Source organism: Hippocampus bargibanti, linkage group LG11 (genome assembly GCF_051943395.1).
Source record: "Hippocampus bargibanti isolate YZ-2025 linkage group LG11, ASM5194339v1, whole genome shotgun sequence".
NCBI classification, from domain to species: Eukaryota; Metazoa; Chordata; class Actinopteri; order Syngnathiformes; family Syngnathidae; genus Hippocampus; species Hippocampus bargibanti.
Window position 1 is genome coordinate 11,970,731 of NC_142744.1, and position 22,310 is coordinate 11,993,040.

At 44.8% G+C, this 22,310-nt stretch overlaps 3 protein-coding genes and 1 long non-coding RNA gene across 15 annotated transcripts in view; 2 read left to right on the forward strand and 2 right to left on the reverse strand.

Annotated features, from left to right (window-relative positions):
* Window positions 1-47: 47 nt before the first annotated feature.
* On the forward strand, window positions 48-3,164 carry LOC148891626 (uncharacterized). The gene is made up of 4 exons (XR_016116517.1): window positions 48-130; window positions 411-537; window positions 1,935-2,161; window positions 2,229-3,164. It is a non-coding gene; the product is annotated as an uncharacterized LOC148891626 (long non-coding RNA).
* On the reverse strand, window positions 1,947-6,280 carry cbln12 (cerebellin 12). Of its 3 annotated transcripts, XM_089009000.1 has the most exons (5): window positions 6,226-6,280; window positions 4,818-4,880; window positions 3,856-4,166; window positions 2,207-2,326; window positions 1,947-2,144 (listed from the first exon to the last, which is right to left on the reverse strand). In XM_089009000.1, the coding sequence occupies exons 3-5, from the start codon at window positions 4,123-4,125 to the stop codon at window positions 1,947-1,949; spliced, it is 588 nt and encodes a 195-aa protein (XP_088865126.1). In that variant the 5' UTR covers window positions 4,126-4,166; window positions 4,818-4,880; window positions 6,226-6,280. The 3 variants fall into 3 exon arrangements, with proteins under 3 accessions (XP_088865126.1, XP_088865127.1, XP_088865125.1); XM_089009001.1 differs by lacking the exon at window positions 6,226-6,280 and having other exon boundaries at window positions 3,856-4,378; window positions 4,818-4,860; XM_089008999.1 differs by lacking the exons at window positions 4,818-4,880; window positions 6,226-6,280 and having other exon boundaries at window positions 3,856-4,466.
* Window positions 6,281-6,395: 115 nt separating this feature from the next.
* Window positions 6,396-22,310, reverse strand: part of trim110 (tripartite motif containing 110) — a 34,663-nt gene continuing 18,748 nt past the window's right edge. Inside the window, exons 4-14 of one of the 9 annotated variants that reach the window (XM_089008995.1) lie at window positions 13,587-13,746; window positions 13,400-13,473; window positions 13,297-13,325; window positions 12,338-12,481; window positions 10,969-11,491; window positions 10,807-10,902; window positions 9,957-10,190; window positions 9,268-9,290; window positions 8,973-9,118; window positions 8,439-8,710; window positions 6,397-7,982 (exon numbers count right to left, since the gene is read on the reverse strand). In XM_089008995.1, coding sequence (XP_088865121.1) covers window positions 7,713-7,982; window positions 8,439-8,710; window positions 8,973-9,118; window positions 9,268-9,290; window positions 9,957-10,190; window positions 10,807-10,902; window positions 10,969-11,457 — 1,530 coding nt within the window. In that variant the 5' untranslated portion in view covers window positions 11,458-11,491; window positions 12,338-12,481; window positions 13,297-13,325; window positions 13,400-13,473; window positions 13,587-13,746 and the 3' untranslated portion in view covers window positions 6,397-7,712. Of the gene's footprint in view, window positions 7,983-8,438; window positions 8,711-8,972; window positions 9,119-9,267; window positions 9,291-9,956; window positions 10,191-10,806; window positions 10,903-10,968; window positions 11,492-12,337; window positions 13,747-14,800; window positions 14,848-22,310 lie in introns of those variants that run through there. The other 8 variants (XM_089008991.1, XM_089008994.1, XM_089008992.1 and 5 more) reach the window with 8 other exon arrangements.
* Window positions 14,339-22,158, forward strand: sall2 (spalt-like transcription factor 2). 2 transcript variants are annotated; one of them, XM_089008986.1, is made up of 3 exons: window positions 14,339-14,773; window positions 16,692-20,440; window positions 20,550-22,158. In XM_089008986.1, exons 2-3 carry the CDS (start codon window positions 17,039-17,041, stop codon window positions 20,829-20,831), a joined length of 3,684 nt encoding a protein of 1,227 aa, XP_088865112.1. In that variant the 5' UTR covers window positions 14,339-14,773; window positions 16,692-17,038; the 3' UTR covers window positions 20,832-22,158. The 2 variants fall into 2 exon arrangements, with proteins under 2 accessions (XP_088865112.1, XP_088865113.1); XM_089008987.1 differs by lacking the exon at window positions 14,339-14,773 and having other exon boundaries at window positions 16,301-20,440.

The following is a 22,310-nucleotide window of genomic DNA, read 5'->3' on the forward strand; positions in this document are numbered from 1 at the left end:
TCATTCAAAATTCGGCTGCCGTTAGGCGGGATGAGAGCGAGTTAGGTTGCGGAACAATAAATGCGGCCTAGCTGAGCTCATTTGACTGAGTGATCGTCGGTCATGCCGTACGACTGTCCTCGATCCTAATGTGAGAAGCCGCTACGATAGAGACGAGATCAATTTAAACGCATCGTGTTTTAGAAATATCGATGGTATAAATAAATATGGATTAATAACGAAGGCACATTTTAATAACACGCAGCATGTTTTGCAGCATGTTTTATATATGCTTACTTTGATCATTCAATGAAGATTTATTGATTTCGCGCTGTATTTTTGTTGTTGAAATGTAACACATATCAGAGATAGTAACGTTGATGGACTCTTAATACGAACTAACTTTTACCTTTCGTTTATCCGCGTACCAGTCAGCGAAATAATAGACGTAGTGTACTGTGGCATCGCACCCTGCATGATTGAGGAATCAGCGCCTTCTAGCGACGTAATGCAGACAATGACTTTCTGGACGAGGTTTCAGAGCATTGCCGTCAAATGGTGAGTATGGTTTTTGCTTTGTTTGAATGCTGCTGTGCCGATGACCATTTTGTGTTTGGGAGCCTTTTACTGAACATCTTCATCTTTATTAAGTTCATAAAGTTTCTTGTTCTGTAGCCACAAGGGGACACAAGCCAAAGTCTTCTTGTGCCGGTCCCAAGCCCGGATAAATACGGAGGGTTGTGTCAGGAAGGGCATCCGACGTAAAAACAAACATGTGAATCACACCTCTGAAGATGGCGGACACTGATTCGCTGTGGCGACCCCTTGAAGGGAAAAGCCGAAAGGAAAAGAAGTATACAGTACTGCACATATACTGTACATTATACGCAAGGAGCTACTGGTAAAGAATAACGTGACTCAGATTTAAATGAAAAGTAGCCCCCCAAATATTACCGGAGCAAGAGTAAATAAGTACTTTGTGAGAAAAAATATAATTCAAGTTCCGTGATGTGTTTATTCCAATTATTTGTCCTTATTGTTTTATCAGGGAATCTACGTTAAAAAACGTCTCACCCAACCATGTCCCGTTAACTAAAACAATGATAAATCAACTCTTTATCAGGTCACATAGAGTAACGCAAATTCAGACACAAGAAACAATGAGTAACAATAACTAAAAAGTCCTCTAGTGAAACGGGATGCAACGAGTGGGATGATAAACCAAGCAAGAACAAATACGTAACTACAAGTGGCAGTGCACCATTCTTTATGCGTGGATGCCCCGCAGAGACAAACCTTGTTGCTCGCCAATGGCTCCATCTGTCTGCGGCAGCGCAAGGAGGATATTTGCGTTTCACCGTGCTTACTCTGCCCCATGCCGCACTGCAAGGTCCACGCCAACGCCCGGCTCTGCTGGTGGGAGCTATATTTACAAACAGCTGCTGTGGCAATGGCTACAGCACAGTGAGAGGGAGGCAACATATCAGCTCTGATTTCTTTCAAACAAATATATCGACACAAAGATCAAATTTGATAATTGTTTGACAAAATATGTGGCAGATTAAAAAAAGGACCCACTAAACCAATTTAACATTGAATATTTTAATGAGTTCGAAAATTCTGTGCGGATAAACGTCAGATGCAGGCATAAATAGGTTTAGCGATATGAGAAAGTCATGACAGGACTTGTTTAAACATTTAAGAACTAGCCAGCGAGAAAAAAAAATCACAATTGCAAAGAAGCTAACAACCACAGGGTGACTTTATAATTTTACTGTTCACAACTGCAATGTCAGTCATACAAATAAAATGAGTAGTTTGACACACGAGCAAAACAAATTTAGCTTACTAATTGTGACACGCCCATTTCCTTTCCTCTCCAGTAAGGAATAGTTTTGGCTTATTAACTTATTAACTCCAACAACATTTCTTCCATCACTATCACAACAATTCAGCTTCCCGCTCACTCACAAGGGGAAGACCAGGAACCCAGAGAAGGTGGAGTATTTCCAGCCTCCCATCAGGTTCCCCCTCTCGAGTCGGAGATAGGCCTTGTCCCCTTTCTCCATGATTACCAAACCAGCATTGGTGGCTGCTTCCCTGGTCACATCTTGGTCCCCGGCAAAGGCTGAAATCATCGGCCAGCCATTTACCATCAAACTGACCTGGAACATAGATCACGGTACGATTTATGGAGCACACTGACTAGCGCGGCCCAGTGACTTACTTGAATTGTCTGTCTGTTGTAGGCTTTCACCACATGGAAGTTGAAGCTGTAAACGCCTCTTCTCGGTGCCAGGAAGACGCTGCTCTCCTGATCAAAATGGCTGCCCACGTTCACTAAGATCTGCATTTGACAGCATGAAAGCATGGAGGTAGCATAAGATAGTAGGATAAGATGTCACAGAAAAAACACCTGGTGGAAATGCTTTCCCAAATCAAACAAAAATTCGGTGAGAAACTCAATTTCAGGCAGCATGAGAATGCCAGCACTGTTTTTGATTTGGGAGGAAGGTCAGTGCCATTTGACTGTCATCGCTGGACAGCTCTAGGGCGATTGTGCTTTTTTTGCGCCTGTAATGGCCAACATTTTCACAGCGCCGCTTTGTTCAGCGGAAAAATCGATGCTGTTGGACAGTCTGCAGCTGGATGGCTTGAAGAGCCCGCGATGAGAAGAAAAGAGCATCAGTGCAGACCATCGATGCGTATGTGGAACTGTCGTGGCTTGGAATTGAAGCGGATTTACGTGCGACAGGAGCTGTGAGACACTCTTTTTGTTAATGGATGCTACAGCTTCGTGTTTGCTGTCAGCATTTAGTTTGTAGCAGACGTGCACATTTCACCATGACGTCCCTGAGCCACTGGTGAAAAGGAGGCTTTGATCCTCTCTTCTTTCATCTAGAACTGCTTTATACAACAAAGAGGGTGCAGAAAGTGCTTAAGATTGAATGAATGTGTCTTTTGGGTTGTGTCATGTTATTTATTTATTTATTTATTTGTTTGTTTTGACTTCAAGATGGCACTGTGAGAGTGGCTGCCTTTACAGCAGGTCCTGCATTTTGTTTTTCTACTTCTTCCTGTCCTCTTACTTTCATCACTTTGCTCTTGTGAAATGTAAATGACTACACTACGAGACTAATAAAGGCTTATCCAATTCACATGATTTTTTTTTCATCATTTGAGAAAATAGTTTGCTTGGAATGATTAAACAGCGACATGAAGGGGTGGGGGTGTGCGCGCAGTAAAACAGTTACATACTTGGAACGGACATACAAATTCAGCACTATTCAAAATACGATAAGAAAATATTTATTTGCCTCACAATGGAGTAATCCCCACATTTTTAATGTTATAAATTACTCCAAGTTCTAATAGATGCTCTAGATTGTGTTCAAAATTACAATGACCCTTTTTCGGCGCCGCGAGAGTGGCTGCCTTTCCAGCAGCTCCTGTGTTTTCCTTTTCTACTTTCATTTCTTTCATAACTTTGCTGCTGTGAAATGTGAATTTCTCCACTGCGAGACTAATAAAGGCCTATCCAATCCAATCCAATTGGGTGAAATCATTCAAATAATTGTGAAATATTCACAATATTTCTGAATAAAAAATAGGGAATTATTTAATAATGTGGGATAATTTATCTGGTATGTCAAACAAATTTTTGCCGGGGGCCACATTTTAGTTACCATGCTCAATACAATGTAGGAAGTCTCCCAAATGTGCTTTAAAGCCGGCTGTTACAGACATTGAACATGAATTAAAGTTAACACTAACCATCAAATTGTTGCTTTATTTTCACCCCCCCCCCCCCCCCCCCCCCAAAAAAAAAAAAAAAAAAAAAAAATCCAACCTTGTAAATTTTGCATGCAGACTTACATTATCAAAATAGATGATCATTGTGCGATTGCTCATGTCTGTAGGCTCGTGGTTGGTCTGGCGGCTTGCGGAGAAAGCGACTCGGCCGCTGCCCGAGCGGACAGACATGCCCAGGGCATTGCCGGCGGGTTCCGATGAAGGTGTCGAGTCACAGACCACCAAGCATTTTCCTTCCAGGATGATGGGCTCCGTATCATTCTGCCCTTTGGCTCCTGACGGCCCCCACAACAGCGGCAGAGCCAGCAGTAGTGTAAGACCACAAGTACGCATGACTTGATTCTTGGATGCTTAGCCAATAATTGTTGATTTTCCTACAAGGGTAAAAAAAAAATGGATTTCCCGTCACTGTTCAGAGTTGTCCATTCCTCATTGCGATTCGAGTTTCTTGTGTGTCAATCCAAAGTCTCCAATTGCCCCCCTCTGCCGTGTCAAAAGGCGTTAGCAGGATGACAACTTGACCTCTGGGCCCTTCAAATGACTCCCTCAGCAAGAAAAAAAAACTGACAAGGCAGCAGAAAAGTATCTGGGGATGGGAAGAATTTGACAAGACGAGTTCAGGATGGTTTTGAAAGATGCATATATTTGATAAAACGTTAGCAGAGAAGGATGCAAGAGTGAAGTGATGTGGGGGGGAGGGGGGGAGGAACAACTCCGCTGAGTGACCATCTGTCTTGTACGTACACGTTGCTCCTTTCCACCGTTTGCTCAACGTGCGTTTCCTCACATGGTGCGCGCAACGGTCTCACGCGCGCACTTTTTTTCGCGCCGCAAAGCTAAACGGAGAGCACGCGTTGCGAATTTATCTCCGAGCTTAAACGAGTTGACCGTAAGGAGTATTTCTACAAATACGCTGTCATGTTCAAAGAAACAGTCTGCCTTTTGTAATTAAAACATATACGACATATTAGCAACAGATTAGCGGAGCAATTAACGGTCCAAAAAAAGAAGAAAATGGCTGATACCTGTATCAGTTACAGGATCTTGAATGCTACACTCCAAGCTCTGAGAAATCACGGGTATATATATGTGACGGGTGTCACAACAGTGACTGTCTTCATCTCCACGATGCTGCTGTATTAATGAAGACGAGACGCGTGGATGTGTCTTTTTATTTCTTTTATTTCTGCAACACAGTATGGCAGAAGGGATGGGTGAAGTCGCATGGGTTTCGTCTTGTGATTAACCTGAATCTCCTCGAGATTGTTCTGGAAACTATGGGCGGGACATAGTGCCACACTGTGTGCCGTTGCGTCACTTCCTTCATAATTTAATAATCTAAGCGCACAACTCCGTTACATACACCCCCCTTAAATTATGCAGAAGTGAGGCAACATACACACGGAAGACAACAGAAAGACCAACAGGCAAAATAGACAAGGTTATCGGGCAAGGATGTACAAGGAAGCTGTCTAATTATGTCACTCATCTGACCAACTACGTCAGGTGACTGGAGTGAGGGATCTGTCGCCGGTGTGTCAGGGTCTGTGTGCTCGTCGGAGATGCACTGTACTGGGTCTGGGAAGGAACTCTGTCCCCACTAACATAAGTGGCCTCAGCTCGCACCTGCCCATTCCCCTCTGTACAAACTACATCACCCTGCATAGCACTACATAACTGTGACAGACTGGAGAAAGGGATCTGTTGCTGGTGTATCAGTTGTCTGTGCGCTCGTCGTAGATGCACTGCACTGGGTCTGGGAAGGAACTCTGTCCCCACTAACATAAGTGGCCTCAGCTTGAACCTGCCCATTCCCCTCTGTACAACCTACACCACTCTGGATTGCACTATACAACTGTTACACAGTTGGGAAGCCTCTACCTCTAGCAACACACTCATTCAAAGGTGTGCTACTGGTTAAATGTAAGGAGCTCATTCTTAGACTTAACACACGAAAACACGTACATGAAAAAAAAACACACTAATTGCAAAACAGCAGGTCAGACAATTAACACTCTACATGTATTTCCAAAACGGGGGTCGACACACCGTCCACCGAGTGATGGGACTGCACAGCGTCTTCATTGTGCAGCATCGCGGTCCCGGTCCGAAGTGGAGAGTCACTTGTGAATCCGGGTCACGGCACCAATGTGACGGGTGTCACAACAGTGACTGTCTTCATCTCCACGATGCTGCTGTATTAATGAAGACGAGACGCGTGGATGTGTCTTTTTATTTCTTTTATTTCTGCAACACAGTATGGCAGAAGGGATGGGTGAAGTCGCATGGGTTTCGTCTTGTGATTAACCTGAATCTCCTCGAGATTGTTCTGGAAACTATGGGCGGGACATAGTGCCACACTGTGTGCCGTTGCGTCACTTCCTTCATAATTTAATAATCTAAGCGCACAACTCCGTTACATATATATATATTTATATTGTCTTCCTCCTCGTTTCTCACATAATTCCGTATGCCAGCCAGATTTGAGCCAAGAGAGATATGTGATCATCTCTCACTTTTTCGTTCTTCCTCTCTTTCTCTACCTCGCTCTGCCATCCCCACTTTACCCCGCCTCTCTCATTCTATATAGATGCTACGTCCACCCACGACCACGGTGCAATTTCAAAAATATCAAAGTCATTGAGCATCGAAGCCATTTCAAGGGAACAAACTTGAAGGGGCAGAGTAAACATAATGATGTCATGGAGTTGAGTTTAATAAGCCTGTTTCCAGAGAAAAGAAAATAGCTCTGAATGCGAATGTTACAGTTATCTCAACTTCAAATGTTTTTTCGGCCGTATCACAGAAGCCAAAACGACACTACTACGTGATGCTGTGCAAGACCTTGGCGAATCTTGGGAGACTTTGGCTCAGTAAGCATCCAAAATACTGGCAAATGTGTTTTTCTTCTTTGGTTTACTTTATTGACAGTCAGTCATACAATACTTTCATTCCAGCAATCATTAATCACAAATCTAATCTTTATGAAATAAAATGTTTAACTCATTAATTGCCATTCCCGAATTTATGACGTAGAGCGCCATTCCCAAATTTGCTCAAGTTTTGTTTTTTCATGCTTGGGTGCCAATAAAGCGCTGGCCGTGCCCTCTGGAAATGTTTCTCCCCCACAAGGGGGCATCATTTCCCTTTTTTCCATGTTAGCGCTTTGTTCCAGGTTCAGCTGTTGTTAAAGTGCCATATAAACCAATATGTATGTATTGCATTGTATTTCAGACAGTCATTCTCATTTCAAGCTCATATAACTCCAGACCCATACAATATAGGAATTAACTATTTGTTCTGATGAAAGAAGACAGTATAAGGTTTCTAACGCCGTATTGAATGTTTATGTAGTCCTAAAACTCAATATTCTGTGGCTCCTGGAATTCAAGTGACAGTGACAAAAACCCTGGCACTGGATTAGACACATTTTTGCCCGTCTGGCATTGAATGAGTTAATGACGGCAACATGTGACTGAATCTCAAGCATGGTTCACACCAACGTCTGCACTATTTCCCACAGTCAGCAGGGTAACATGGCACTGTACCTATCTTGCATCTCATATCAGAGTTCCACCCATCCATTTTCCGATCTGCCGGTCCTCACAAGAGTTCGCGGGGGAGGGAGCCTATCCCAGCCATCTTCGGATACCCTGAACTGGTCACTCGTCAATCGGAGAGCACACAGACATGAACAACCATCCGCTCTCACACTCGTACCTCAGGACAATTTGGCATCTTCAATCAGCATGCCATGCATGTTTTTGGAATGTGGGAGGATATCGGAGAACCCGGAGAAAACTTACGCGGGCCTAGGGAGAACATGCAAACTCTGCACAGGGAGGCCGGAGCTGGAATTGAACCGTACCTTTGCAATGTGAGGTCGACGAAGTAACCACTGAGCCACCTGGCCGCTCACATCAGACTTTGACAATTGAAATATGGCTGTTCAGCTCCGATTTATAAAGTCCGAATCCCAAGCACAGCGGCTGAGTGAAAGTAGTGCAGAAAGTGTGGACGTGAGTGAGGTTGTTGGACGGTCCCACGTCGGAGAAGGTGACGGTGCCCGCACTGTAGTCCACGGCGACTGCAACTCGTTTGCCGGTCATTTTGTATGGCAGGCGTATTTTCTTGCCATTGTGCCAAGCAGCCAGTTTCATGTCATGTTGCCGGGTCAAACTCCAGGAAAACTAGAGTAAAAAAAAACACATTTGGTTAATACATCTGTGTAGGCTCTCAGTCGTATAAGAGTGGTCCATAGATGAAAAGGTTTCTTCAACCGTCATCTGCACCTCTTTGAATGTGTCAGACGTTTCGTTCCACTAAAGTTGTGCTGACATGCTTTGCATACAGATGACAGCCGAAGAAACCTTTTCATCCACATTTGGTTGAACAAAAAAATGGCATTGCAAAGTACAATGTATGTATTTATTTGTTAATGTAATTAATTAATTGATTATTGGATGGATTCATATACAGGTATATTTTCTGGTGTGAAAGGCGCACCGGACTATAAGGCGCACCTTCAATGAATTAAAAAAGTCCCCCCCCCCTCCGAAAAAAAAAAAAAAAAAAAAAAAAAACGCAATAGCGTTACTCTGATTCCTCCACATCAGACCTCCCCCCAAAAAGAAAAACGCACATACCTCGTTGTTACCAAAGGCATTTCCTTCCTTCCCCTTCCTTCCAATACTCCCGTAGCAAACGGCGATATCCCAGAATCCTTCAGCTTCCAGCTCCCAGTAGTGAGTCCCAGCTGAGAAACTCTGAAGTGTGAGGACCTGCGGCCAGTGGTCGAAACGTTCCGGGTGAACCGCACAGGGCAGACGTGTTTTGACCCTGGTGACCGATCGCAGGTCATCGGAGATGCTCAGGAGAGGATGAGAGGTGTTGGTGTCCAGAGTCAGGTGACTTGTCACTGTGGTCAGGAGAGAAAAAAAAGTGGTTTACCTTTGTTGACTGTGCATCTTATACCAAAAACAAACGAGCCATCCAATCAATTGATGGTTTATTTTTTTTCTTTGTGGGCGTGTATTGTTTTCCGACCCCATTCCAAAACTGTGCAACACGTTTGGCTCGTCGAAAACTCTTACAGCCTTATCGCTTTCTGCACCTCATCGATGTGATACTTGGATATGGTTTTTGACACCTAAAAAGAATATTGCAGTGTGTTTACTCACAAAGCTCCCTCTTGAGCTCACTGAGGCAGCGGAGGGTAGCGGTGATAAACTCCCGATATTTGCCCTCCATCTCCTCCAAAATGTGCTTCCTGTCCAAGCTGACGGGTTCTGGTGTGAAAAGAGGACTGCTGAGATCTTCGAGTAACCTACAAGGCAAAAACATGGAGGGGTGAATTGCTGAGTGTTAGATCATGATTCAAACATAGCATCTGTATCATTGCAATTTTTTTTCTCTAATCTCAAGTACAGAGAAAAAAAAGAAAAGATCTGCGACTCTTTGGTGCCATTGACTTACTTTGTGTCATCAGACTGAAAAGCCTGCGGAAAGTGGAAGACACAATCAAAGCAACACTGCCATTAGAGCCACGGCCGAGCTTGACATTTCGATACAAATAACAGCATTAGGGAGCTATGAGTGAATGCTGGCGCGTGTGGCTGTCGCTGCTCACCCGCAGAAAAAATATCCTGTGACAGTAAAGTGTCCTTGAGAGTTTTGAAAGGTGCTTATAAATGAAATGTATTATTATTATCTGAGAAAATATTTTACTTTGCAAGTAGCATAAGCCCAACAAATAGATGTTTGTAGCACCGTGCATTCTTCACGTGACTCAGGAAAAAAATATCTAGCTAGCTCGCTAGCTAGTTGACAGCTAGCTCGCAAGATGACAGCAAGCTAGATGACAGCTAGCTAGCTAGAAAGATAGCTAGTCTTCTAGCTAGCTAGCGAGTCATTTAGTTTAGATAGATAGATAGATAGATAGATAGATAGATAGATAGATAGATAGATAGATAGATAGATAGATAGATAGATAGATAGATAGATAGATAGATAGATAGATAGATAGATAGATAGATAAGCATTAGCAAAACCTCTTGTGGCAGTCTAATTGCTTAATTTTATTCATTGAAAAACAAACTTCCCCCGTTGTGAAAACTGCATCACGGTTCAACATCAGCCCCAATCGATTCCGATCTCGATCTTACCCAGATGAGCAGGAAGGGGTCGGTTTCCGCGAGCAGTGCGGTCAAATAATGTTGGATGCTCATCGTCTGGCTCACGTCCTCTCTCACTTTGGAACAGTCATGGTGCACACGTTCAATGATGTGCTGTCTGTCTGTCTTGGCGAGCTCCGTGAGACCCACCACCAGTTTCTCTACTTGGAGCTGCAGTTCTGAGCCCAGGCGCTCCACTTGGCTATTTTCCTCCATTAGACAGTCCTAGTTAAAATGAGGTCCTGAATTTTATAAAAGGAATTGAGGATGACAAAAGTGCAATCTGACTTGGCTCAAAATGTGTGGTGACCTTCTCGCAGCGCTACGGCATCATTTAACTTGAAACCAGTAAGCAGTAGGTCCCCAGAACATAACAAATGCCACGACACGAAATGTTTTGTAAACAGTGTCGTGACATCGTTGTGAATGCTTGACTATGCATTCACAAGGATAGGAGAATTAGGAGATGAATATGGCGGCCCCCCCAAAAAAATCTCATATTTTGCTGGACCTAAGACGGCAGATATGTCATCAATTCCAGTCTCACGCACTCAATATACTTTTATGGGTGTCAATGCATATTTCTTGGAAAAAATCCTCATGCTGAGTTTGTTAAGACCCTGAGTAGCCTGAATTAGCTTCTTTTCAGTGTATTGACTGTCTCGATATTTTTTAATCGCAGACAAATTTGTGGTCATATCTTTTTGTGAGTCACAGTGCAAAGCCCAGCTGAGTTGGGGTGGCTTTAGGTGTGATCTGAAATGGTCTTTTTTTTGTCAACGGTGCATTCCAAATTGGGTAAAAGCATCGGGTGCTGCCATGTTATGAGGACTCAACTCACCGCAACGGTAGAATCAACGTTGGCATATTCTTGCAGGATTTGCTCCCCATTCTTGACTTTCTCCTCTGACTTTCCGAGCAGCGTCTGGAGAATCGCCTATGAAAACACATGTCTTTGAGCGACATTATTTCTGAAGCCTTGGGCATTGCTAACAAAACGAACCTTTAGATCATCTTCCACTTGTTTTAGGCTCTTGATGTTATGCTGGACGTGGCTTCCCTCCAGCAGACAGTCGCAGCACACGTAAACCCTCTCGTCGGCGCAGTAGTAGCGCAACAGCTCCGTGTGCACAGGGCACTTTCGCCGACACAGCTGGCCCAGAGGATTCACCAACAAATGGGTGCTGAACGCCGGTCTTTCCAGGTGGTGCCGGAGGTGTTCCGCACAAAGGGACACTTCGCAGCGCAGGCACGTTTTGACAGCCAAATGTACCAGGCCTTCGTCTGCCTCCGGGGAGCAGCAGTCGCACAGCACTTCACCGTGCTCCTCCACGCATTGAGGGCAGATGAAATGACCCTTGCCCTCACCATTGGAAGTCCAGGCCTCGCGGACGCAGGTAGGACAGAAGCAGTGACCGCAGGGAAGCGGGTGGCATTGGCTGAAGTTAGCTTTGCAGACAGAGCAGGTCAACTCTTCCATCGGGGACGCCATTGTGAGGCGACGGTTGTGGAGTTACTAAAGTGAACTGACAACACGGTAAAAAAAAATCAATAATAATAGTGGTGATATAGAAGGAGACTTAAATTGTCGTTACGTTTGGAACAACAGGTGGCCAACATAATATTTGCTAATGTTCCGAACAGGGTAATGAAAAAAAAAAATAATTTAGCCACTAAAGAATTAGCTAATATCAAAACACTTATAATGGCAACCTTACTTAAATATGTATTTTTTCGAGATTAAAAAAAATATGTATTTATTTGTTTTTTTTATTTAGCTCTTTATTTATTTACTTATTTGTCAATGTATTTATCTATTTGTTCATCTCTTTATTCATCCATTTATCTATCTCTTTATTTTTTTAATCTATTTATTAATTTATTAATACAAGATGTCTGCGGTTCCAATCAAGATTTTAGCCATGATTGACTTTTTCTCTCTGTTTTTGTACACTTGATGACAAAATAAGGGGTGGAAAACGCCCATATTGTGTTTTTAATGTCAAAGTAAAAACAAAAAAATATATATGTTATGACTTATCACCAAGGGTGAGGTCACATGGCCATGATAGTTAAGATGGCTTTTTGCTGCAAATGAAAACTCCGATAATCATTTCAACAAAGTGCTATAACTACCAAGTAAAATATTTCACTCAAACTATGCACTGAACAGTGACGTGCGGTGAGGTTCATGGCTGGTGAGGCACTGACGTCATCACAGTCGGATTTACAAACATATGAACTCCACAGAGTAGCTTATTCACCATTTGATTGGCAACAGTTAACGTGTTTTGTTTAAAATGTCATGTCAGCATTCTTTATATACTGTATACAAACTGTAGCACAGAAAAAAAACATTATTATCGTGTTACCTTTACTTATAAATGAAGTCCAAGTCTCTCTGTCTCAATGGAGATCACTGCCAGTGAAGAAAGTCGTCCTTGATCAATCCTGTTCCGACTGTATGTTTTCAGTCTTTTGTGCTGCGAATGACCGCTCCACTGATGCTGTAGTAGCTGGAACAGTGAGCACGAACTGGAGCAACTTTGTCGCTTCAGGAATAGTTTCAATGAGATCCTTCTTGGCCAAAAAGCTGAGAAGTTGTCCAGAAGATTTACATTCATTCCTCACCGTTTGTGAGCTATACAGTCCGGTGTTGGTCTTCCTTTAATTATTATCTCCTGCTTCGTTTGAAAGTCCAGTTTAGAAAATTATTTCAATTTAGATATGTAATCCACCCTTCTGAAAATAAGGCCAAGCAACACGAAAAAAAAAAATGACTGAATGGTTGCACTTAACTTGCTAACTATTTACTGTAGCTTGCCGTCACTAATTCTATTATTCTGCAGCCGAGGAGTCGCAAGAAGAATCTATAATCACCAACGCCCCCTGTCATGAGGCAGGGGAACTTTGTGCCTCACCTATGCACACAGTTTAGATAAAAATCAAATAAAATAAACACTGTAGTACAGTGTTTATAATGTACAGTGACTGTACATTATATACGCCAGCTAAACTGTAGAAATTTAGTTCATACACTAAAAGCTTTTGAACACTTTAATAGCGATATGCAGCAATGCGGTCTCACTGCAGAGCAAGCTAGCACAGTTAGCATAGTGATAGCGCAATCCATGGTGAGGCTCAGCCGGCTGCTGCCTCACCGCTCGTCTCCACTTAGTATTTGAACGGTAAATGTGAAAATTCAGCGATTTTGAAAATGGTGAAGTTAAATGGAAAAGAACGTTAAAGTGCAAATCACTAAATAAATATAACTGTTTAATTTATTTTGTCATTTGATATTTCCATGATGACAGGTGAGTCACAGCCTCACCTGCCTCCCCTGACTGCACGTCACTGGCACTGAAACACAAAAATCGGTAAATTATCAGAAAAAAGGGTTGCATTCTATCAAGCAAGGGTTGAAACGCAGACACCGGCAGAGTCTTAAGCGGCAATGAAGGGATCAGGGGATCATCCTTTACAGCTTGTAGACCTGATTTCCTGTCAGCTGTTGCATGCCCAACCGCAAACACAGTCACAATATTATACCGACGACAGTTTATAAAACGTCTAAGTAAGGGGAGAAAAAAAGGGCATGAAATGATACGGAGAGGTTCTCACCTGTTGGTGTTTGCAGCCTGTCCCCATCGATCTGCTCGAGGTGCCAATTGTACTGACCCCGTGGCTAATCCTGAAGGATTCACCGCGACCTCTTTTACTGTCTGGTTTAACCACTGGACTGGGTTAGGTGCAGTCACGTGAGAGGGAGATGGGAGGATGCCTATAAATGGTTCACAAAGTGTAATGTTTGTTTGTACAGTCATGCAAAGTATACAGAGCTCTGGTGATACTTCAAGATGTAGCCAAGGAACTAACAGCAAGTTATTCCCCCAAAATCGAAACACTGAACTGTTGTAACTATGCATTGAAAAGTGTGGAGAAGGTGAAATATAAGTAATGTAAGTTAACTGGGTAAGGGTTGGCTTAAATGTCTTTCCACCCAATAAACCCCACTTGCACAGTTGTATGGACGTAGTTCTCGTGAAACTGAATTAATTTGTTTTTGAGCGACATCTAGTGGCATTTTAGGTCGAAGAGACGTTTCTCTACCTTGCTTTCGTCCGCGACATCTCGCGGCATTTTAGGGAGAAGAGACGTTTTTTAAACCTCACTTTCGCCCGACTGAGTTCACAAACGCTTAAGAAATTCGTGACTCTTAACATTTTTAAACGGGTAACAATTCCAAGAAGAAATATTGTATCGTACGTCCCATTAGTACTCTATTATACTTTCAAATACATTTCCGCAACGATTTGGAATGTCATCCAGTCCGAATCTTTTATAACAGACCTATTCCATATGCACGTCATATTTTTTGACGGGTGCGCGCGCATTCTGACAGCCAACAAGGAGGTAACCGTGGTCAGTTTCCCAGAGGACCGTCTGGCGGCAAGGGGCATTAATTATAACGGACAGACAGACACCGCAGAGAACGCAGACAGGCTGCGAGACATACAAAGACAAAACAAGGACCTCCCCCCCCTTATCGACTCCATTCGCACCGCCCATGTGTCACCACCGGAAAAAAAAAGGTGTATTTGTCAGTAAATAAAGAATAGAGATTAGCGAGGGAGATACACGATAAATAATTGAGGGGAGAATGCGGCTCTCCTACTGCGCATCCCCGGCGGTGAATAAAGAAATAGTGCGTCAGTGTCCCGCCTGAGAGGAGGCGTCTATCATCCAAGCTCCGGAGTCTCGTCTCCTTTTTTATTATTCCGCGACCAAAAATCATCATTTCAAATACGGTAAGTTATTTTTTTTGCATCGCGTACAAGATGATGTGTCGTCTTCCGTGGCTTACATGGCGGAATTGGGATGCACATCCGGGACTTTTTCCCCCACCGGTCATCATACTTTATGAATCATAACTTGTTATGATGTGGGGGCGCGCGCGGCGTGCAACAGGTGCTCGTACAGTATCGGGAGCGCGCATTTCGCTGCCATACATATTTGCGTGCGTGGTTACGACCCTCTCCATCGCACGCTCGATGCCGTGTAGTCGTCGGGTCGGTGAGATGGTGTTTAATGGCACGACGGGATCTCGCAGGCATCGTGGACGGACTCGTAGTGTCTTTTGGGGCAAATTGCGCGACGGTTTATACAGTACATTGCTTAAATCCTAGGTTGCTCAGCGCGATCAGCCAGCTCGTGTTGGATAGACGAGCTCAGCGGCGTTATCAGTCAGGATAAAAAACATGTAAAAGCCGCGTTAATCATGACCTTCTTTATGAATAACTTCACTCCTCGTCATGCGTGTTTTCTTTCTTCCGTCGGTGCACCCCTGTCCACGTGTTAAACATGTCGGCGTAAGGGTGAAAGGGGGCATTGTGTCTATACTCGCCGGCATCATGTGCTGGATGAGGAGGTAGGCGATGCTCATTCAGCTGTGCTCCCTCAACGCCATTGTTGCAAATTCCACCTCGTTTCAGACGCCTTGTTTACCAGGTTGTCCCTTGCTAAATGATTGAGCGAATCGATTCGATTGGCGTCTCAAAGACCTTTGTTACAATTGCACTCCCATCAACAAGCATTTTATTCGCGCCCACCGGAGCAAGGGGTTCTCTTAGGTCAAACTAAAACCGCACTGAAATTCCAGGCTGGGTTTATCGATTTATGTGCATCTATTTTAAATACACATTTTGACTTATTTATTTTGTCTGCGTCATCCACGCTGAGAATTTACTCGAGAGAGGGCTAATGAATCTCGGCTCACCATTTGAATGCCAAGTAGAAAATGAACAACGTTGTGTGTGTGTGCGTGCGCGTGTGCGTGCGCGTGCACACTCTTGTCTTTCTTTAGGCTCAAACGCAAATTTCAGGTTATGGTGGTGTTCCAACTGGATCCCTATCAAAGCTCTTTTATTTGATCCCCACCCCCCATGTCCCCCTGAAATCACAGGCCAATGAAGCACAAGCATGCCCACGAAGAAGTGCGTGTAGAAAATTTGCGTGCTGCAACACAAGTGCTCCCCTTGCATGCAAAGTCCTTTTTATATCTACAGCAGACTTGGGACCGTTGATGCGGTCAGTCGTTTGTCTGTCGTGATGTTGGTTTGCGGGTGGGTTGGGGGGTCTGTTCATTCTTATACTACAGTACAGTATATTGAGAATACGACTAAAGTCTGGAGGGTAGTGGAACAAAATATTTGACGTAACATAGCAGCTGATATAGCCCAACTGGTCACGATTTGCAGGGTGGTGAGTGTTGGTGGACCCTAAAAATGCAGACAGGAGGGAGGAACAGGGTGTATTTGACAAATTGTATTTAATAAAGTCAGCAGGAACAAAATCTCAAACAACAGTCATCAGAATAGAAAGGTTCGAAGTAGCAAAAACATGATTAAACCAGGACAAGACAAAACAAATCTGACATGGTGAAACACTGAATAATAATAATAATACATTTCATTGATAAAGCGCCTTTCAAAATTCGTACCAGGAGTCCTTTTAACTGCCACTGATTAAAACGTCCAACACCTGTGCAGCTGCAGGCAGGGCCCGACATTGCCACCCGTTGGTCGCAAACCGGAACATGACACCAACGACCCCTTTCAATTTAAAAGCCATAAAGCAAAGAGAGATGTGTGTGTAAGCCTGTTTACGTGACTGTGTTTTCTCGTACTGTAAACTGCAAACGCTGACATCTTGTTTTACTTTTGTCAGGTGTCTCTTTGGCAGTGAAGTCATATCCATTCCACCCAGATCCTCCCTCGTGCTTGTCATCTTTTCTTCTCTCAAGGCACCCAAGCAGGTGGTTTACATTCCAACTCCCCTCTCAAGAAGGCCTCCCAGATCGACTGTCTGGATGCACAGGAATCTGAATATTCATCTCCTCAAACCCCTCCGTCTGCCAGGCCCTCAAATGCCTCCAGTCCTCCTACAGGCTTGACTCTGCATACTTAGACACGTCTTCTTCAAATCTACACCCACCCCACCTGCCCCTGGACTTTTAGCTTGTAAACCTAAATCTTTTGCAAGTGGGCTCTTAGAATCCGTCAGGGGGCGTACCCATGGCCTCTCCCAAATTGGGCTTGTCAGCCACTACCACGTCCTCCCCCACATCATCTTCTGCATCCATGTGCCCTCCACAACCCGGCAGCCCTAGCCGTGTACCCGAAGGTCCCCCAAGTCCTGTTACCCCCACACCGAGTCCGGGAGTCGCGTCCGCCTCAGCTGCCCCTACACGCGCGCAGTTGAGTCTGGCGCTGATATTGGAGGAGCTGCGGGTTCTCCAGCAGAGGCAGATTAACCAAATGCAAATAACAGAGGAGATCTGCAGACAGGTACTTCGTCTGGGTGGGGCATCTTATTCTATAGACACTCCATCTCAACATCTTCTCCCATCCCTACCTCAACTGTGTCTGGAAGATAAAAGGCCCGTCAGTCCGGAGATCCAAACCACCGCTGCCCAGCCTTCCACAACCGTCACGCCTATCCTGGCATGTTTTTCGAGCTTACTTCCCTCTCAGGTGGCCAACAAATCTTCCAAATCAAATAATGCCTTGTCTCAAATCCTGCAAACGTGCAAGCCCCAGATGGAAAGTACGGGCGTTGATAGTTACCTGAGAGTGAGCACGCAATCTTCAGACCAATCGGCATCTTCAACCGCTACCATGACTTCTTCCGCTTATCCCCTTGCTTTATCCTTGGCTCTACCCAACCCTTATTTCAATGAGAAATCCCCAAACGATATCTCACAGACTGAGCACTGTGGCAAGTCCTACCTAAATGTGTCCCTCTCATCTGTGTCCTCAAATGCCCAATATGCTTTGCAATCTCTCTCGGGAGCCGCTAACCCTTCATCAACCTCTTCCGCTACCAGTATGAGTCGGCTTCAGCACGCTTGCCGTTTTTGCGGGAAGGTTTTTAGCGGGGACTCTGCCCTGCAGATACATCTGCGTTCGCATACTGGGGAGAGGCCCTATCAGTGTCCCGTGTGCCTCAGTCGCTTCACCACCAGGGGAAACCTCAAAGTGCATTTCTTACGCCACCGTGAGCAAAACCCTGAGCTCTCGCTTTCACTCCTTCCGCCATCTTTGTTTGGTGTGGCTTTGCGGCCTACCGGCTCCACCGATGTGAGTCAGATGAGTAGCGTTGCTCGCGGAAATAGTGCTTCCAAGATATCAGAGAAGAAGCCAAAAAGCAGGCCTGAGGATGACGTATGTGGCAATGACATGGAGGTCAGCGGTGCCAATACCGGGTTCCCATTAGGGTCACCGGGGGGGTCCACCCCTTGCACGCTACCCCTGCCTCCGAGTGTGGATCTCGCCTTGATTTCGCATTCCTTGCTTCAACTTAACAGGGCGGCAGCTGTCGCAGCTGCAGTCTCCATTGCCTCTGGCTCGTCTTACTCATCTCCCTCCATCCCTTCAGCCCCCTCATCTTCACTCGCCACCTCCTTACTTTCAAATCCGACGTCATCTTTGCCGTCTGCCAATGCGGGCTTGCCCAAGGGTTCAAAGCACTCAAATAGCGCTGATGAAAATACCCCACCTCAAGCCCCCATGCTCTCCACCGCCGATTACTCCCAGCTGGCCCACCTGCCTAAACTTCTTTTCCCATCCGGTTCCTCCAGCTCTACCTCAAGCGTCCCACATTCCACGCTGCACCCAGCTTTGGGTTTGCTCTGCAACCCATTACCCTTGAATTCGGGCTCCCAGCAACCTGCTCCTTCTAACTATCCCCACATCACTTTCCCTTTTGCTCCCTTTCATAAACCCACGTCCACTGTCTCGACTCCAACACCTGAAACTTCCAAGTTACAGAGGCTGGTGGAGAAGCTGGAAAAGACACCTCAGTCAACATCTCCGTGGACTTCTTCCGCCTCCACGATGGAAGCACAGTCGAGCAATACCATGGCATCTCTTGTAAATTTGACCAATAGTAATGGCACAAATAGCACCACTTCTACCACCTATATCATGGCAGCTCCTCCTTCCTCTACCCCGGTGTCCACATCCGTTTCAAACTTCACCCGTCAGATGGTCACCGACCTTGGCATGGGTGTCACCAACGCAAATGCCATCGCGGGAGGTCTGCTTCCGGCACTGAGCATCTCAGGTGCGACCAACAACTTGGCAAGCAATCAATGTGGCGTGTGTCTTCGGGTTCTAAGCTGCCCAAGGGCACTGCGCCTCCACCAAGCCACGCACCTTGGAGAACGTCCTTTCCCGTGCAAGTCTTGTGGAAGATCCTTTTCAACCAAAGGTAGTCTGCGCTCACATTTGGCAACCCATCACGCTCGGCCCCCCAACGCTCGTGTCCACAATTCTTGCCCACTTTGCCAAAGGAAATTCACCAATGCCCTTGTCCTGCAACACCACATCCGTATGCATCTCGGTGGCCAATTGCCTCCGGTAGGCACTGACGATTCTACGTGCGAGATGAGCGCTCAATCCAATGCCGAATCTTTGCCGCAACCGGAATCCAACATGGGCGAACCAAAGAATGACTCTGGGAAGACAGCTCAACCGGCCAACTCAACGAGCCTATCCCCAAATTTGCAATTTCAAAATCTAGAAACTCACCCATGTCCTATTTCTGACAGCAAACTTGTATCATATACTGCAACTGGTACCAAATCGCGGTCCTCAAGCCCAGACCCCAAACCCCCCGCTGATCTTATCCCGGACCCCTTCATGAATACGACAACACAAACTCCACCAGCAACCACGGATGATCCTCCTTTCCTCTCTGCAAGTGCCCAACCGCCAATCACCCAGCGAATCGAATTTGATGAATTTTCCCTGGTTGACAAAGACGAGCAGATTGAGCAAGCCACCAGGGACCCCTTCTCCAAATCAGTTTCAACCGTTCCTCAAACCGCTGCATCACACGATGTCATGGCTGTGGACTGCGCCGCAACATCCTCATTTTGTGACGCAGATATTATCATCAGATCAAATCCACAGGATCTCCAAAGCGCACCTACAAACCGTGCCCCCTTTGCTTATAGCTGCCCAAGTACAATTCCTTCTTCAACGCAGAACCAAGACATTCCCATCGCTCTGGACACTCCAGCCCAGGATCCAGACACGGTCCCCTGCGGCATCCACTCACCTAAACCTTGGGAAGAAGACAGAAATCAGTTTTGTATGCCACCAACACCCACACCAGCAAAAATGCCCGAGGAGCACCTCAAAATGATGTCAGCCTCAGAAAGTGCAAACGGTAGTCAAGGAAGTGATGCAAATAGGGCAAGGGAGGCAGGTCAGAATTTTGATTTAGACTTATATGACAACCCAATCGAAGGTGGGAGTAAGACGATCGGATCCACCCCAAATGAAGTAGCAGAGGTTTCCGTTCCTCTTAGCCTTGCTCCAACTCTCCCGTCTCCTATAGCTCGTCCAGAGAAGAAGACCTACTGCTGTGCCGAATGTGGAAAAGCATATGCCAGTCGCAGTGGATTAAAGGTAGGAAATCATTTTGGAGCATCAACGCGGTATAGCAAATGATTCAATCAACATGTAAGGGTGCTGAGACACCCATGGGGCTGATGTTCTTTTATTTTGGTTTGCACAGGGGCATATGAAGCACCACGGTGTCGTAACCAAAGCAACGCGCCCTTTAGCCCGCAGCAGTCGATCGTGTGTCGACAAAGCTCAATTGTCGACATCAACAGGTTCCTTGACCATTCCGGCCTCCACAAGTGCTGCGGGGTTCTGGAACCAGTACCAAGCTTTCCTCAACGCAAGTCCCGGGTCAACCGATGACGCCGCTTCTGCCAGCCAGGAAACGAACGAGTCTGCAAAATCTCCTTTGCAGCTGGAAAAGGGCACTCCCAATGAAGCGGGAGATGAATGAGCTTGACTCTCTTTGAATGTCCGAATGTCGCTTCCTTCCTGCAGTTTATGTCGTCTGTCAATTTGATAGTCAGTCATGTTTGTATGTGAAAGTTGTGAGTCTGTGGGTTTGGTCTTCTTGCGAAAACAGACTTACCATATGTCCCACAAATCCAATTATTGGAGTAAATCTGTCGTCCGTAATTGCCGTGACAAGAGTTGTTGACTAACTAAGCGTGTTTCAATGTTGTAGGTCAAATCTGGTTCCGCTTTCCGCTCGCCACTGAAAGGTAACGTCTACCTCATGTATGGTATTCAAATCTGACCAATGACCAAGAGGCTCAAGCAAGAGACTTCTTTCAGAAAGAGCGTCACTTTGCAATAACAAACCAAGACCAACAATATCCATGCATCTCCGTGTGGTATATTATGTCACTTGTCTCCTATGTTCTGATTCATACACAGTACAAGAATGCATTGTGAACTCACCCTAAGCACATCTGCGCCGTTTGTGAATCTGCCGAGGACATGAACAATATGAATGTTGTTTGGTGCAAAAGTAACCAGTGGCACAAGCTAATAAGACGATAAATGTTTGTTTGTTGTAAACCGTACACTCATTATCTCTGTATTAAAAAGTAAAAAATAATGGGAAAAGAAAGAAAATGAACAATCATCTTGATTTTTAACTACCTCACTTATGAACAGGCATATTAAGTTCAACCCATCGCCGTGAACACCACATTGGTTTTCAGTTTGTGGTTTACCAAAAGAAAATATTTTGTGTTCGGATTTAGTGATTATTTCCAGTGATTTTGATAGCCAGTGATTATTTATTTTGTCTTCCTATTTACTACATTTCATCGTCAGTTGTGTGCACTTGCAGGTAAGAGGTTTAGTTTTACATCATTAAATGTTTGTTTACAATTCTAGTATAGTATTATATGAGTAGTATAAAAATCAGAGTACATTTGCCACCTCTTTCTTACATGTAAATACTTTTGTGGTGGTCTAGGTGCTTTTAAGCGGTGAAGATTTTCCCATAAAAAGTTCGAACTGTAGTTTTACAAGACTGGTTGTCGGGTCGGATTTTAGCACAATGCAAGCGTTAGATGTCGCAAATGTCCCCTTTGAATATACCGTCACGTCTCAATAATTCCAACGTTTACATTTTGGTAAAGTCTTCATGTTCAGTGAGTTCAGGGTGAGCTCAAATAACCAAGTATGATCTACAATATTGATTTGAAACAGATTTCACGAAACGATCTTAAAAAAACACTTCAAAGTGATAGACATGGTATAAAAGAAAGTGGGAAAACGAGTTCCGTCATTTTTTCGTAATCGTTTCGGTAAATACTTGCCGAACAAAATAAGGCCAAGGAGAGACGACTACTTTATTACTTTGCGTAAAAGTAAGGTTTTGTGTTATTATTTTACGACATCCTGAGAGCTGGTGGGCGGCCATTTTCTCAACAGGCTGTGGGGGGCGTTGCGAATCTAC